General features: G+C 49.4%; 2 protein-coding genes across 2 annotated transcripts; one reads left to right on the top strand and one right to left on the bottom strand.

Moving 5' to 3' along the window:
• The first annotated feature begins 3,255 nt into the window (after nucleotides 1-3,255).
• Nucleotides 3,256-5,169, top strand: LOC127309178 (2-alkenal reductase (NADP(+)-dependent)). The gene is made up of 4 exons (XM_051340132.2): nucleotides 3,256-3,491; nucleotides 4,148-4,495; nucleotides 4,625-4,707; nucleotides 4,794-5,169. The coding sequence occupies exons 1-4, from the start codon at nucleotides 3,273-3,275 to the stop codon at nucleotides 5,167-5,169; spliced, it is 1,026 nt and encodes a 341-aa protein (XP_051196092.1). The 5' UTR covers nucleotides 3,256-3,272.
• A 6,839-nt stretch (nucleotides 5,170-12,008) lies between these two features.
• LOC127309818 (uncharacterized) lies at nucleotides 12,009-12,473 on the bottom strand. The gene has a single exon (XM_051340541.1). It carries the CDS (start codon nucleotides 12,471-12,473, stop codon nucleotides 12,009-12,011), a length of 465 nt encoding a protein of 154 aa, XP_051196501.1.
• Between the last annotated feature and the right edge of the window lie 741 nt (nucleotides 12,474-13,214).

The raw sequence follows: 13,214 nt of genomic DNA, 5'->3' as shown, positions 1-13,214 counted from the left end.
CGCCCAAGTCGAAAGGGGGCCCCGTCCACACCAGTTGTCGTGCCAGAATGAGGTAAGCTTTCCGTTGCCAATAGTGATCTTGGTGGAGGCCCTGAAAAGTGCCATGTCAGTCTCGTCACAGGGAAGCTTTGATCCCGCCCACGTACGCTCAGGGTCAGTCCATTGGAGCCAAGGCCAGCGGAGCCGTAAAGCTCTTCCAGATCTTTCAATATCTGGCATTCCCAAGCCCCCCAGAGTCTTCGGCCTGCACACCGTTTTCCAATTCACGAGGGCTTTCCCTTGAGCCGCATGTTCTCCCTCGTCCCCTGCCCAGACAAAGGTCCTGGCAATCTTGTTGATCCTGTCTCTAGCCCATTTAGGCAGCGCTATGACCGTAGCGTGGTATATACCGGTAGCCATGAGGACCGTCTTAGCAAGGATGACTCTTCCTGGCCGCGCTAAGTTCTTGCCCATCCATCCCGGCAACTTTCCCGCAATCTTGTCGATCAGAGGCTGCAGGTCAACCTTTCGGAGGCGTCGAAAGTGGAGAGGTAGGCCAAGGTATTTTCCAGGGAAACTGGCCAGTTTAGCCGGGAAGTCAGTGAGGATGTCCAGCAGGTCAATGTCCGCACAGCGCACCGGGAAGATTTCCGTCTTCGTCATGTTGGTGACAAGCCCACTAGCTTTTCCGAAGCAGTCTAGGATAGAGGAGATGGCACTGAGGTCTTCCTTGCAGGGGTTCACAAAGATCCCAACATCATCGGCGTACAGGGAAATCCGGCATCTGGTGACCCTGGAGCGAATGGGAGTGAGGATGCCCTGTTGAGTGGCAAGGGAGAGGATGCGCTGAAGAGGGTCGATTGCCAGGATGAAGAGCATGGGGGATAGCGGATCCCCCTGACGAAGACCCCGGGCGTGCCAGAAGGGGGTGCCGGGCTCGCCGTTAAGAAGCACCCTGGATGTGGCAGAGGATAAAGGTAGGCATACCCAATTCCTCCAAATTTGGCCAAACCCCAGAGCCGCATGGACCTCCAGAAGGTAAGCCCAGCCAACGGAGTCGAAAGCCTTGGAGATATCTAACTTCAAGAAGAGGCTTGGCGTCTTGGAAGAGTGAAGCTCCTTGATGAGGTTCTGGACATGGAGAAAGTTGTCGTGGATACTGCGTTTCTTGACAAAAGCACTCTGGCACTTGGAGACGATGTCCGGGGGAATCGGTGCTAGCCGGTTAACCAGAAGCTTGGAGAAAATCTTCGAAAGGCTGTGAATGAGACTTATGGGTCTGTAATCTCCCACCGTCACCGCTTCAGATTTCTTCGGGATGAGAATGATGTTGGCGGAATTGACCAGGCTAGCACATCCATCCCGGAGATGCGACAAATGGAGAATAGCGGCGATGCCGTCGTGCTTGATGATGTCCCAGCAATTCTTGAAAAAGGCGCCGATGAAGCCGTCGGGACCGGGCGCCTTAACAGAGGGGAGGGAGAAAACAGCGTCCCGAATCTCCGCCTCGCTGAAGGGGGCATCCAAGTCCGAAAGGTCGTGAGGGGTGTAGCCCAGACCGTCCCAATCGAGGCGAAGGAGTCTGGGGGCCTTCTTCCCAAGATGTCCTTTGAAGTGGTTCAGCAGCACCTCTTCTTTGTCTTTGGCGGTGATTGCAGTGCCATGCTCAGAGGCAAGAGTCTGAATGTGGACTTTCCTTCTACGTCTGTTTGCCCTGACATGAAACAACTTCGTGTTAGCGTCGCCAAGACGAATCCAGGTTAGGCGGGAGCGCTGTCGCAATTTGATCTTCTGGATGGAGAGAAGGCCCAAGTAAGAGCATTTGAGCTGGCGCCGCAACTCCCGCTCGTCGTCCGAGAGGGGCCTAGCCTCCTCTGCCTGATCCATACGTAGTATTATCTCTTTCGCAGTTGCAAGCTGAAACCAAAGGTCGCCGATGCTCTGCCTTTGCCACCTTTTAAGGGCCTTTGCCGTGCGAGCAAGTTTGATATGGACTCGACGGATGGGGTCGTGGGCGAGGATGTCCTTGTTCCAGGCTTCGGAAACCGTTTCTTTGAATCCCTGCATACGAAGCCAGAATTCTTCAAACTTGAAAGACTGCTTTCTAAGCGAGGCGACCGACCCTTGAAGAAAGAGAGGCGCATGGTCGGAGCAGGCGGACGTAATGGCCTGGAGATGGGCATCCGGAAAAAGGGCATCCCAATCGGCGGTGCAGAAAACATGGTCTATCTTGGTAAGAATAGGGTCCGCTTGGGCATTGGACCAAGTGAAGCGCCGACCGTCCATACGCATGTCTTTTAGGACAAGGAAATCCCGTGCCGCCTGGAACTTTCCAAAGAGCCTACGATTTATGTTGAGGTTGTTTTTGTCCGAAGCTTTCGTGATGAGGTTGAAGTCGCCAAGAAGAAGCCAGGCATCCTGAACGATCGCCTTCAGGCCTTTAAGTTCCTCAATGAACAGTAACTTGTCGCTCTCGCCCTGAGGCCCGTAGACACAGGAGATGGACCAAGTGGTCCCTTCACTAAGCATGGTGATCGACGCCGAGAGAGTATTAGCTGTGGCGTGAACGTTCGAGATGGTGAAGAAAGCATCTGACGCCGATAGGATCATTCCCCCCGAAGTGCCGATAGCTGGGATGAAGGCGTAGTTGGCTGTAAAGTTCGGTCCGAGGGTGGCGGAGATTATCGCGTCATCGACGTGGTCGAGCTTAGTTTCTTGTAAGCACACTATAGAAGCATGCGTGTCGCGGATGAGGTCTCGGACTGCATCACGACGTACTCAATTGTTGAGGCCGCGCGGATTCCAGTCGAATTGACAAGTTTGAACATGTGTTAGGTATGGACATCCACTCTCTGAACAGTTAAGCTAGGATCACCCTTCTGTGTTGCCTGTTCTAGCTTGATACGAAGAAATAAACAGTGATTCATGCTAGTTGCCAAGGATATACGAGCACGCGTGGGTGGAGGAAAAGTATGCATTATGCATGGCTGCTTTCGGTACAAATAGTCAATACTATATGTGTTAACAGTGTTATTATTCAATGGAATGGACAACTTCGAATACAACACAGTGAGGCATCGTTATCGACCACATAACGGAATTGACAACTTGGAATAAATTTGACCGGAGCTGCTTATCGAAACGACATCCAACCAAATTAGTACTCCATATTATCCCAACATCCAGCGAACTCTTATATATCGACCACTTGGCAATTGATCAAGTTCGATCCACACACACTAGCTGTTCTCTTCTTACCGACTGTGAGTAGCCGTCGACTTATCAACCGATCAATGGAGGTCGAGAACCGGTACATCGCCGTGAGGCACCACGTGGAGTGTTCCCCGTCGGAGGACGACTTCGAGGTGAAGTCTGCAGCGGTGCATTGGACGGCAGAGTCCGGCGAGGTCCTGGTGAGGAACATGTACGTGTCCATCGACCCCGGTCAGCTCAACCGCATGAAGCGCCACAGTGCGTCCCACCACTCCGTCGGCCCTATCGTGCCCGGTGAGGTAAATACATATGCAACTGTGAACCACCACCGATCGACGAACGGTGATCCGGCTGGCAAGTCGACCCGCAGATTGTGCTTATGAAATGGGGCGCGGTTGATATCACAGCCGTTCTGTATAGTTGTGTTCCTCGAGATTCGGTCTAGCATGACCCCACGTGAAAAAGGAATCTACAGCTGTCATGTGTGTAAAAGCAACAGTACTTTTGACATTACTACATGTACCATATGAAAAATTGACAAGAACTCTATAAATCCAGCAGTACTTTTCGCAGAACTACATGAATATGGCATGTGGACTACATGCGCAAACAATAGAGGACTTTATAGATACAGTTCACGAAATCAATTTTAATAAATTAAATATTAGACTCATTTTGAAGAGTTGGTCGGGAGGAAATCAAATATGCTCATAAAATCTCATTTACATTTATTATGCGAAAGTTATACTCATTTTAGAATTAGTAGTGTATTTCAAAAAGAGAATCTTTTCAGAATGAGTGGAGTGAATTTGGCGGACACGATGAAGCGTCCATATATCGTGTGAACGGTTGTGATTTCACTCGTGCCCCAATTCATAAGTGCCAGCTCATTTTCGCTGGCAAGTGCCCTGTTATGTACGTGTCTCTTTATCGTTTTTTTGCTGCTGGCGTGCAGAGGATCGTGGCGCATAGAGTCGGCGAGGTGTTGGCGTCGGCATGCCCGGAGTACGAGGTGGGCGATGTGGTCGCCGGCGTGCTCGCGTGGGAGGAGTACACGCTATTCCGGCCGTCCCCTGTTATGTGCAAGGTTGACGCCTCCTCCGGCGTCCCCTTGTCCTACCACGTCGGCGTACTGGGGATGAGCGGGACGGCGGCCTACGGCGGGTTCTTCGAGGTGTGCCGGCCGCAGAGTGGGGAGAAGGTGTTCGTGTCTGCGGCGTCGGGCTCAGTTGGTAGCCTCGTTGGCCAGTTCGCCAAGCTAGCTGGATGCTACGTGGTCGGCTGCGCCGGCACCCAAGCCAAGGCACTACCAGCTAGCTTCACGCCTTCACAAGTTCACATTCATATTACTGTACTTGAATTTCAGGTTCAAATTATTTGCACCCAAGAAATCGGCAACATCCGAATTTCTGACCACAAAATCGAACTTCAGGTGGACCTGCTGAAAGGCAAGCTGGGGTTCGACGACGCCTTCAACTACAAAGAGGAGCTCGACCTCAAGTCCGCACTCAACAAGTGAGTTCTCTAGCTAGCTACTCCCAAAATCAACACATGCATGTGTAGCTAATTGCTAATTAAAATGAGCCTCCAAATTGCAACAGGTACTTCCCTGACGGGATCGACATCTACTTCGAGAACGTCGGCGGCGAGATGCTGGAGGCCGCCCTCGCCAACATGAACACGTACGGCCGGGTCGCCGTCTGCGGGGCCATCGCCGAGTACACCGACCCGGCGGGGAGGCGAGCCGCCCCAAGCCTGCTGGAGGTGGTCTACAAGCGCATCGCCCTCCGAGGCTTCTTGTCCTACGATTTCATGGCCCAGTTCCACGAATACAACGCCATCATCCGCAACTGGATCCGCGAGGGTAGGATTCAGGTGATTGAGGACGTATCCAACGGGCTGGAGAGCGTCCCGTCGGCTTTCGCCGCGCTATTCCGCGGCGAAAATGTTGGCAAGAAGCTAGTTAAGCTGTCATAGTAGAACAAATCAGGTTAATTAATTACTTCTCAGCAGTGTAGCGTGAAATAAAAGTTTGTCCCGCTGAGCCGAAGGTACTGTGCATGAGGGACGACGAGTTCTACCTGAAATAAGTTGTCGTGCCCACACTTTCTAAATGTGTGCAATATGTCTGACGCTATATGATGGCTGTTTCCAGGAGTTGTGGTGTGTGCATGATCGCAACTCGCAACTCCGGAAATGCTAAAAACAACGGAGAAGTTGCTACGGAAAGAACTTACGAGAGATTAGGTGCAAGTTGTCAATTGCTGCCAATCCTCGCACCTCCCATGATTTGCGGGCTGTGATCCAACTAAATTTCTCCACGTCTCTCTGTAAGTGAATTTCGTATGAGTAGTCCGTATGTATAGCATTACTGGTCGCAATTCATGTTAATAAGTGCTCTATTGCAACAACTATGTGGAAAGTTGCCACATGTTTTCCCGTGGCAACACTCACTTATCGCGACCATTTGGTTTGTGGAGATATCTTGACGCAACATGCAACTGAATCTTGGCGTTTGCTAGTTTGTGGTAATAGACATTTGTAGCAATAACCTATGCCAACGAAATACGTTTCGTGGCGCACGCTCTTTCGTGGCAATAGCGAATCATGGCAAGAAACTATGGCAACAATCCTTGTTTGGTCGCATTAGGAATTTTTCTATGAACCTCTACGCTTGTGACATTAACTTATGGTAGCAAACATTTCAATCGTTGTAATAGGAAAACTGCAATAATACTCATGTTGGTGTTGATAAATAATTGTCACAACAGGAAAATTGTTTATTAGGAGAAACTATTGCGAAAATTTAAATTTTGTTGAATCAATACATACGAAATAGGGACTCTATCAAGAAGGAAATCCTACCTTAACCAATCTGAGCTCCAAACATGGTATCATTAATCTGGTCAAATCAAAACATATTCAGCCAAAACCTTCGCTCTATCCTGCAGCCACATGTATGCATCAATGGCCAACCTAGTCGTCAACACCTAGAGTCAATGTTAATTAGTTATAATGAGTAGAGCAGAATATTAAATTCGCAATGCATATACACCCCAAAGAATTGATTCATCCATGACATGTGGTTTAGTGGAACCGTGACCTAGGCCTTTGTAGGAGGGTCACTGGATAATAAGGTGAGGCGCATTCGTGGCGCTCGGTGTGTGTTGTGACTACCGCATCTTGGGGTGAGGCCTTTGGGGCGTTGGTGTGCATCGAGCAACCACACCTCAAGGTGAGGCCATTTGTGGCGTTCGGGAGTACTAAGCCACCGCACCTCTCTAACGTAGATTAGCACTCGCAAGAGTGTGAACTTGGGATAAATCATCATCTCCCGCGTGCCTCAGTTATTTCTATACCCGAGCTCTTTATATATGCACTTTACTTTGTGATAACCATCGTGCTTGAAGTTATATATCTTTCTATCACATTGTTGCTTATATTTCTTAGCATAAGTTGTTGGTGCACATAGACGAACCATACTATATAGGCTTTGGACATGACAAAGTAAACACTAGTTTTATTCCGCATTTGTTAAGTCCATCTCGTAAAAGTTTTTAAACCGCCTATTCACCCCCCCCCCCCCCCCCCCTCTAGGTGATATTTGTGTCATTTCACAAGGCCAACCCTCATGGGCCTAGTAGAGCATTACAACCCGTTCATCTCAATTAATCATGCCATGCATATTCTCACCATCTCTCCAAATCTCGCAAACCATAGCCCTTCAATCTATCAGTGTAATATCAATAACATTTTTGCACCTTTGACAGAGTACCCGCTAGAGAAAGTCTGTAGTATTGCAAAAATATACTAAGCCCACGTTAGTACAAGTATAAACAAAAGGTTGAAGATTTTGTCAAACTCGTTGTTCAAGTTTCAATTTATAGTAAAATTTATATCTAAAAATACTATTGCATTGCAGACACACATATATGTAGGTTGCATCTACGTACAATGCGCTTAGCAGCCAGCTCGCATCTATCAGCGAGGCAACACGCTGTACCGCCGCCTAGTCATCCGAGGCTTCTTGTCCTACGATTTCATGACCCACTTCCACGAGTACAACGCCATTATCCACAGTTGGATCCGCGAGGGCAGGATTCAGGTGATTGAGGACATTTCCAACGGGCTGGAGAGCGTCCCGTCCGCTTTCGCCGCGCTATTCCGCGGCGAAAATGTTGGCAAGAAACTCGTTAAGCTACCATAGAATAATAACAAATCAGGTTATGTGTAGTCCATATGTGTAGCATTACTGGTCGCAACTCATATGTCATGGTCAGCATCGTCGTCTAGTTGTCTGCGTACCACCATATGGAGACTTGTATCTACGCTATTATTTCCTATCAGTTTGTCAAGTTCGGTAATTCGGTATAAAACCAAACACCGAACCGAATTACTGCTTAACTGAACTATTGGCTAACTAAAAAAGGGTTAGAATTTTTTGTATCATTTTTTATTATACCAAATTACTGAAAAACCAAACCGATTTTTTTGAATAAAACTGAATACCTAGGCCTACTTGTCAGTGCTAAATTTTCTCACCTGCTGGTTGAGATCGTAAGGATCAGTGCCTCTCTCCTTCATCACGGGGCTCTTGGCCACCTCCTCAGATATATCAAAAGTACAAGGAGTATTGGTATCACTTTTCAGAAATACCCCTCTATTATTAGTGTTTTTTTCAGATGTTGACTAGGCAGGGAGTCTAGATGATCGGCCCTCTACCGGTGGTTTTGCAAAAAAATTGGGCCAAACTTAATTTCTTGCTTATTTGGATGAAAGCCCTCCTTAAAGAACTTGGTGTTCATATGACAACAAGATCATGCTTATGGTGTGATAATTTTGGTGCCACTCACTTATCTGCTAATCCGGTATTTCATGGTCGCACTAAACACACTGAAATTGATTTCCACTTCGTCCGAGAGTTGCAAGCAAATTACTTAATGTTCGCTTTATATTCAACAAAGATCAAATTGCAGATGGATTCAATCTTGATGATTTCAAGTGTAATATAGATCTTTCCATGGTTTCCAAGGTTTAGATTAAGGGGGGGGTCAAGGGATTTTATGTCTATCTCTTTGTTTCTTCTAGGAGCTAAACCGGATGGTGTAAGTACACCACCCCTTCCTCTCCTCTCCATGTAACTGCCATCGATGGGTCTCTTCCATCGGCTATAAGCACGTAATCGATCCCCTCAACAGGGGCATCACTTCTCTCTAAACATCAACAATCCCTTTTATTTAGATGGTTGATAGATGTGTATCAACCATATGTGACACATGATGTAATCTTTTGCACGACCTAAATTTTAATAAAACAATAAAATTCAGATGTATCAGTCGATGCAAAGGCCATACTAAGCCTCTTTTTCGTGAAAAGGGTGATAATGTGCCATCGTTAACCATACCTTTTTCTATGAGAAAGTACAATATTACTATTTTTTTTAGATAGAAGGCACTGCGTGCCCGACTTTAAATTAATAAAGCCCTCAGGTTCGGTAACAACAGGTTATTACATGCTGCGGCATACAGCTTCGCCAAATAAAAACAGGCTGCGACATACAGCTTAGCCAACAAGGAAACTAAACAGCCGAACGCGGAGACCTTCCCCCTGGAGGTGTTCCTGACGATGCCGCGTCAGTCCTTCTTGACGGCGCACTTGGTGCGTGGGCGGCGTGTAGAAGCCTGAGCTGGATGGCCACCGTCCTGAGCCCCGATCTGTCCAGAGGTTTGGCGAGCGGCGTCCAGAGCTGCAGGAAGATCATAGATTTGAAAATAATGTTAGCTGGATGTTTCATCAGCTTGGATTCAATGGTTAGCTTATTTCTAAAGTGCCATAAGGCCCAAGATTGGGCCAAGAACAACAGCCAAACCAAGCGTCTAAAGCTACCCGAAAGACTAGACACAATGGCATAGTGCTGGTGAAAGTTTGCCGGACACCAACTACACCCGAGTAGTTGGCGAAAGACACTCCAAGCAAACTTGGCAGGGGAGCAAGCAAAGAAGATGTGGGTGGCGTCTTCCTCCATGCCGCACAGAGAGCAACGGCCATTCCCTGGCCCATGCCTAGCCGCAATATTGAGGCTAGAGGGGAGTCTGTCCAGAATTAATTGCCAGGAGAAGATCCTAACTTTGAGAGGGATTTTGGCCGCCCAGACATCCTTGAAGTGAGCAATGGAGGCCCCGGACGAGAGCTTCCTGTACATCGAGTTAACCGAGAACTTTCCAGATTGTTCCAACTTCCAACTGATCGTATCCTGCCCCTCGGATAGAACAACATTCTCAATAATATCACGAAGGCTGTGCCATTCCTGCAGGACTTCCACATCCAAGGCCCTGCGGAACCCCATTTGGGTGGAACCACCGCAAACCTGAAACACAGAGCATCCCTGATTCAAAGCTATGCTGAACAGCCTAGGGAACTGGTCTTTGAAGGCTCTGTCGCCGTGCCAAATATCCAGCCAGAATAGCGTTCTCTGACCATCCTTGACATGGTAAATCGCTCCCAGCTTAAAGAAGTGTTTGATCTTATGAATGCTACGCCAGAACTGCGAGCCGCCCTGGCCTGAGCCCGCAAAAATGTTGTCAGCAGAGGTGTATTTTGCTCCCAAGATCTGGGCCCAGATGGGATTGTCCTCTTGAAACAGCTTCCACACCCACTTGAGCAAAAGGGCGATGTTCATCTTCTTGGAGTTAATAAGCCCTAAGCCTCCGCAGGCTTTTGGTCGACATACCGCCGGCCAGTTGACCAAATGATATTTTCTTTTGGGCCCCGCGCCCTCCCAGTAGAATTTGGCTCTGTGGGTATCAAATTTGGCGTGTACCCCATCCTGAAGCAGGAACATGCCCATTGCAAACATGGGAAGGCTACCCAGGCAGGAATTTGAGAGGATAAGCCGTCCCCCTGACGACATGAACTTTCCCCACCATGGTTCCACCCTACCAGCGAGCTTTTGCACCAAAAACAACCATTGTTCTCTGGTGAGTTTACGATCAGAAATAGGGAGACCTAGATAGGTGAAAGGAAAAGCGCCTAGCTTGCAATTCAAGGCATCGGCCACCCTCTGATTTCTAGCGTTGCTTGCCCCCAGCACGATGACTTCCGACTTGTGGTAATTGATTTTCAGCCCAGACATGTCTTCGAAGCACATGAGGAGGAACTTGAGATTTGCGATATGCTCATCATTGTCTTGGATCATAATCAAAGTGTCATCTGCGTACTGTAGGTGGGAAATCCCCCCGGATAAGATGCGGAATGACTCCAGACAGGTGGCCCGCTGCACATGTTCTGGTGAGGATTAAAGAGAGAGCTTCAGCCATGAAATTGAACAGCAGCGGCGAAAGAGGGTCCCCTTGACGCACTCCCCGCTTGTTTCTGAAGAAGGGGCCGATCTCCCCATTGATTGAGATCGCGGTTTGGCCACCAGTGACCAGTTGACTAAGGCGGTGGACCACCCCTGGGTCGAAACCTTTACACCTTAGCACCTCAAAGAGGAAATCCCAGTTGACCCTGTCATAGGCTTTCTCGAAGTCGAGTTTGAGAAGGATTCCACCAAGCTTCTTGGTTTTTAACTCATGGACTATCTCATGGAGGGCCAGGATGCCATCAAGAATGAATCTGCCCTTGATGAACGCGGTCTGGTTTGGGCTGATGATCCTATTGGCGATGGGATCCAGCTTGGAGGCAAAGGCTTTGGAAATGATCTTAAAGATAACATTGATAAGCGCAATGGGCCTGAACTGGGTGATCTTATCCGCGCCAGGGATCTTTGGGATGAGCAAGAGAACCCCAAAGTTGAGTCTCGCAACATCAATCCTCCCAAGGATGAAGTCGTTCAGAATGTGGAGCACCCCGTGTTTGACCATGTGCCAAAACTTCTTGAAGAAATGAACCGGGAACCCATCTGGCCCCGGAGCTGTATCCGATTTCATCTCCATCACAATCTCCTCCAACTCTTTCTCTGTTAAGGTGCGCATCAACAAGTTGTTTTCTTCGACGGAGACCCTCTGCTGGTCGCTCCATGAGTTGGGGTGCAGCCCACACACCCTCTGGGCCTCCGAGCCGAGAAGTTCTCGATAGAAATCATAAATGTGTTTTTGAATGAGGTGCTTGTCAGAGATTTTCCCTTGAGGCGTGATCAGGGAATGGATGTAGCATTTCCGACGGCGCCCATTCGCCACTGCATGAAAGTAAGCCGTGTTGGCATCCCCTTGGAGGGACCATCTGACCCTGCCTCTTTGCCGCCAATATTCTTCCTCCGTACGAAAAACTGCTAACAGTTGCTCTTCCAAGTGGTAGCGGAAGGCCCATTCCTCTTCCGAGATGCCCACCGCATCTGCTTTTTCATCCAGAGTCTTGATCCTATCGATAAGCCGCTGTTTGTGATCTCTGTTCTCCCTCCCTTTGTTTGCGTTCCACCCCTTGAGTTTTTGTCTGAGCCCCGTGCTCATAAACTTCCACCAATCGACAATGTCTCTCCCTTGCACCCTGGACAGGAGGTGGTCCCAGCAGTCTTGTAACAGCTCTTGGAAGCCCTCAACTTCCAGCTAGCCGAATTCGAAGAAAAATCTATTGCTCTTTGGCGGCACCCCGTCGCCCGAGTCAAAGATGAGAGGAGTGTGATCAGAGCCAAGACTCGTTTCTGCACTCAGCGTGCAGAGGGGGAAAAGAGGTTCCAGCATAGGCGAGAAGAACACCCTGTCCAAGACGCATCTAACCGGATTCAATTGCTTGTTCGTCCAGGTATAGCGCGGCCCTGTGCGCGGGATTTCTCGCAGCCCCCAGTCCGCGATATGGTTGTTGAAAAGTTCTAGTCTTGGCTAGTTGATCCTGTCATTGTTCTTGTCCTGCTCCGTTCTGAGAAGATTGAAGTCCCCACCCATGATAATGGCCAAAGGGGTGTTCTGTACTTCGATAGAAAGCTCCTGGAGGAAAGAAGCTGAGAGCGCATGGTCAGCCGGGCCATAGACTCCAAAGATCCTGAGAGAGAGCCTGGCAGGTCTGAGGATGACGTCCACGGAAACGAAGTGACGACCAGTGTCAATCGCACCGATCTCAAACATGCTTTCCCTAAAGCCCATAAGCATACCGCCTGATCTCCCTGAGGCAGGCAACCAGCACCAGACAAAGGTCTCTCCCACTTCGAGGCTTCTGAGCTCCTGATCCGTAAAGTCCTGTTCTATAGTTTCTTGAAGGCAAACGATGTCGATCCGGTGTTTGCGGAGGTAGTCTTTGAGCATGGTCCGGCGCCCCCTAACGCCGAAACCACGGATGTTCCAGAACATGGCTCTCATTGGATAACCACCTTTCGACCCCGTGCTTGGCGGGTTAGGACACGTTTCCCCAGGGAAGGTTGCTTCTTCTGAATCTTCCTTGTCTTGACTTGCCGCATCTGCTTCACTGGTGGGCTTTCTCCAACAGGCCCCCCTGTTGGAGAGGAAGAGGAAGGTTGACCCACCTCCCGTTCCTGGGACAGCTTGAGATCTTTTGCTATGCGCTGCTCCTCTTCGATTCTATCTCTAGCCAATGCCAAATCTGCCTGGACGAGTTCTTTTGCACGGATCAAAGAGAGAAGAGGGGCGGGATTGCCAGCAGCAGAAGGAAACAGAACACAACTATCTTGCGCCACCGCCAAAAGCTTGTCATCAGGGACTGATTGTAAAACGGCAAAGTCAGAGATAGACTTGGAGGACGTACCTGGTACTTTATCTTTCGCGCGCTGCATGGCCTTCTCCAAGATCGAGATGGACGAGGACCCTGCTCCTCGCGCGCTGGTTCTGGCCGACACCGGTGGGTTGTACTTGCTTCGGGGAGCTCTAGTAACTGAGGCTGCCAGCTCCGCGATCACCGCGCCTTCACGAAGAGGCTCCTCCTCCGCCCTCTCCTTGCCTTCGGGCAGCACCTCAGAGAAATCAAGCTGGACGGCGATTTCTTTGCGCGCCGGGCTCAGCCTGAGAGAGGGACGATCGGCGTTGGACTTGCTGCGGCGTTCCCTAGCACGCATCGCCTCCGGGTCCGTCTCCCAG

Source organism: Lolium perenne, chromosome 6 (assembly GCF_019359855.2).
Source record: "Lolium perenne isolate Kyuss_39 chromosome 6, Kyuss_2.0, whole genome shotgun sequence".
NCBI lineage: Eukaryota > Viridiplantae > Streptophyta > Magnoliopsida > Poales > Poaceae > Lolium > Lolium perenne.
This window is presented reverse-complemented; position numbering and strand designations above follow the sequence as displayed.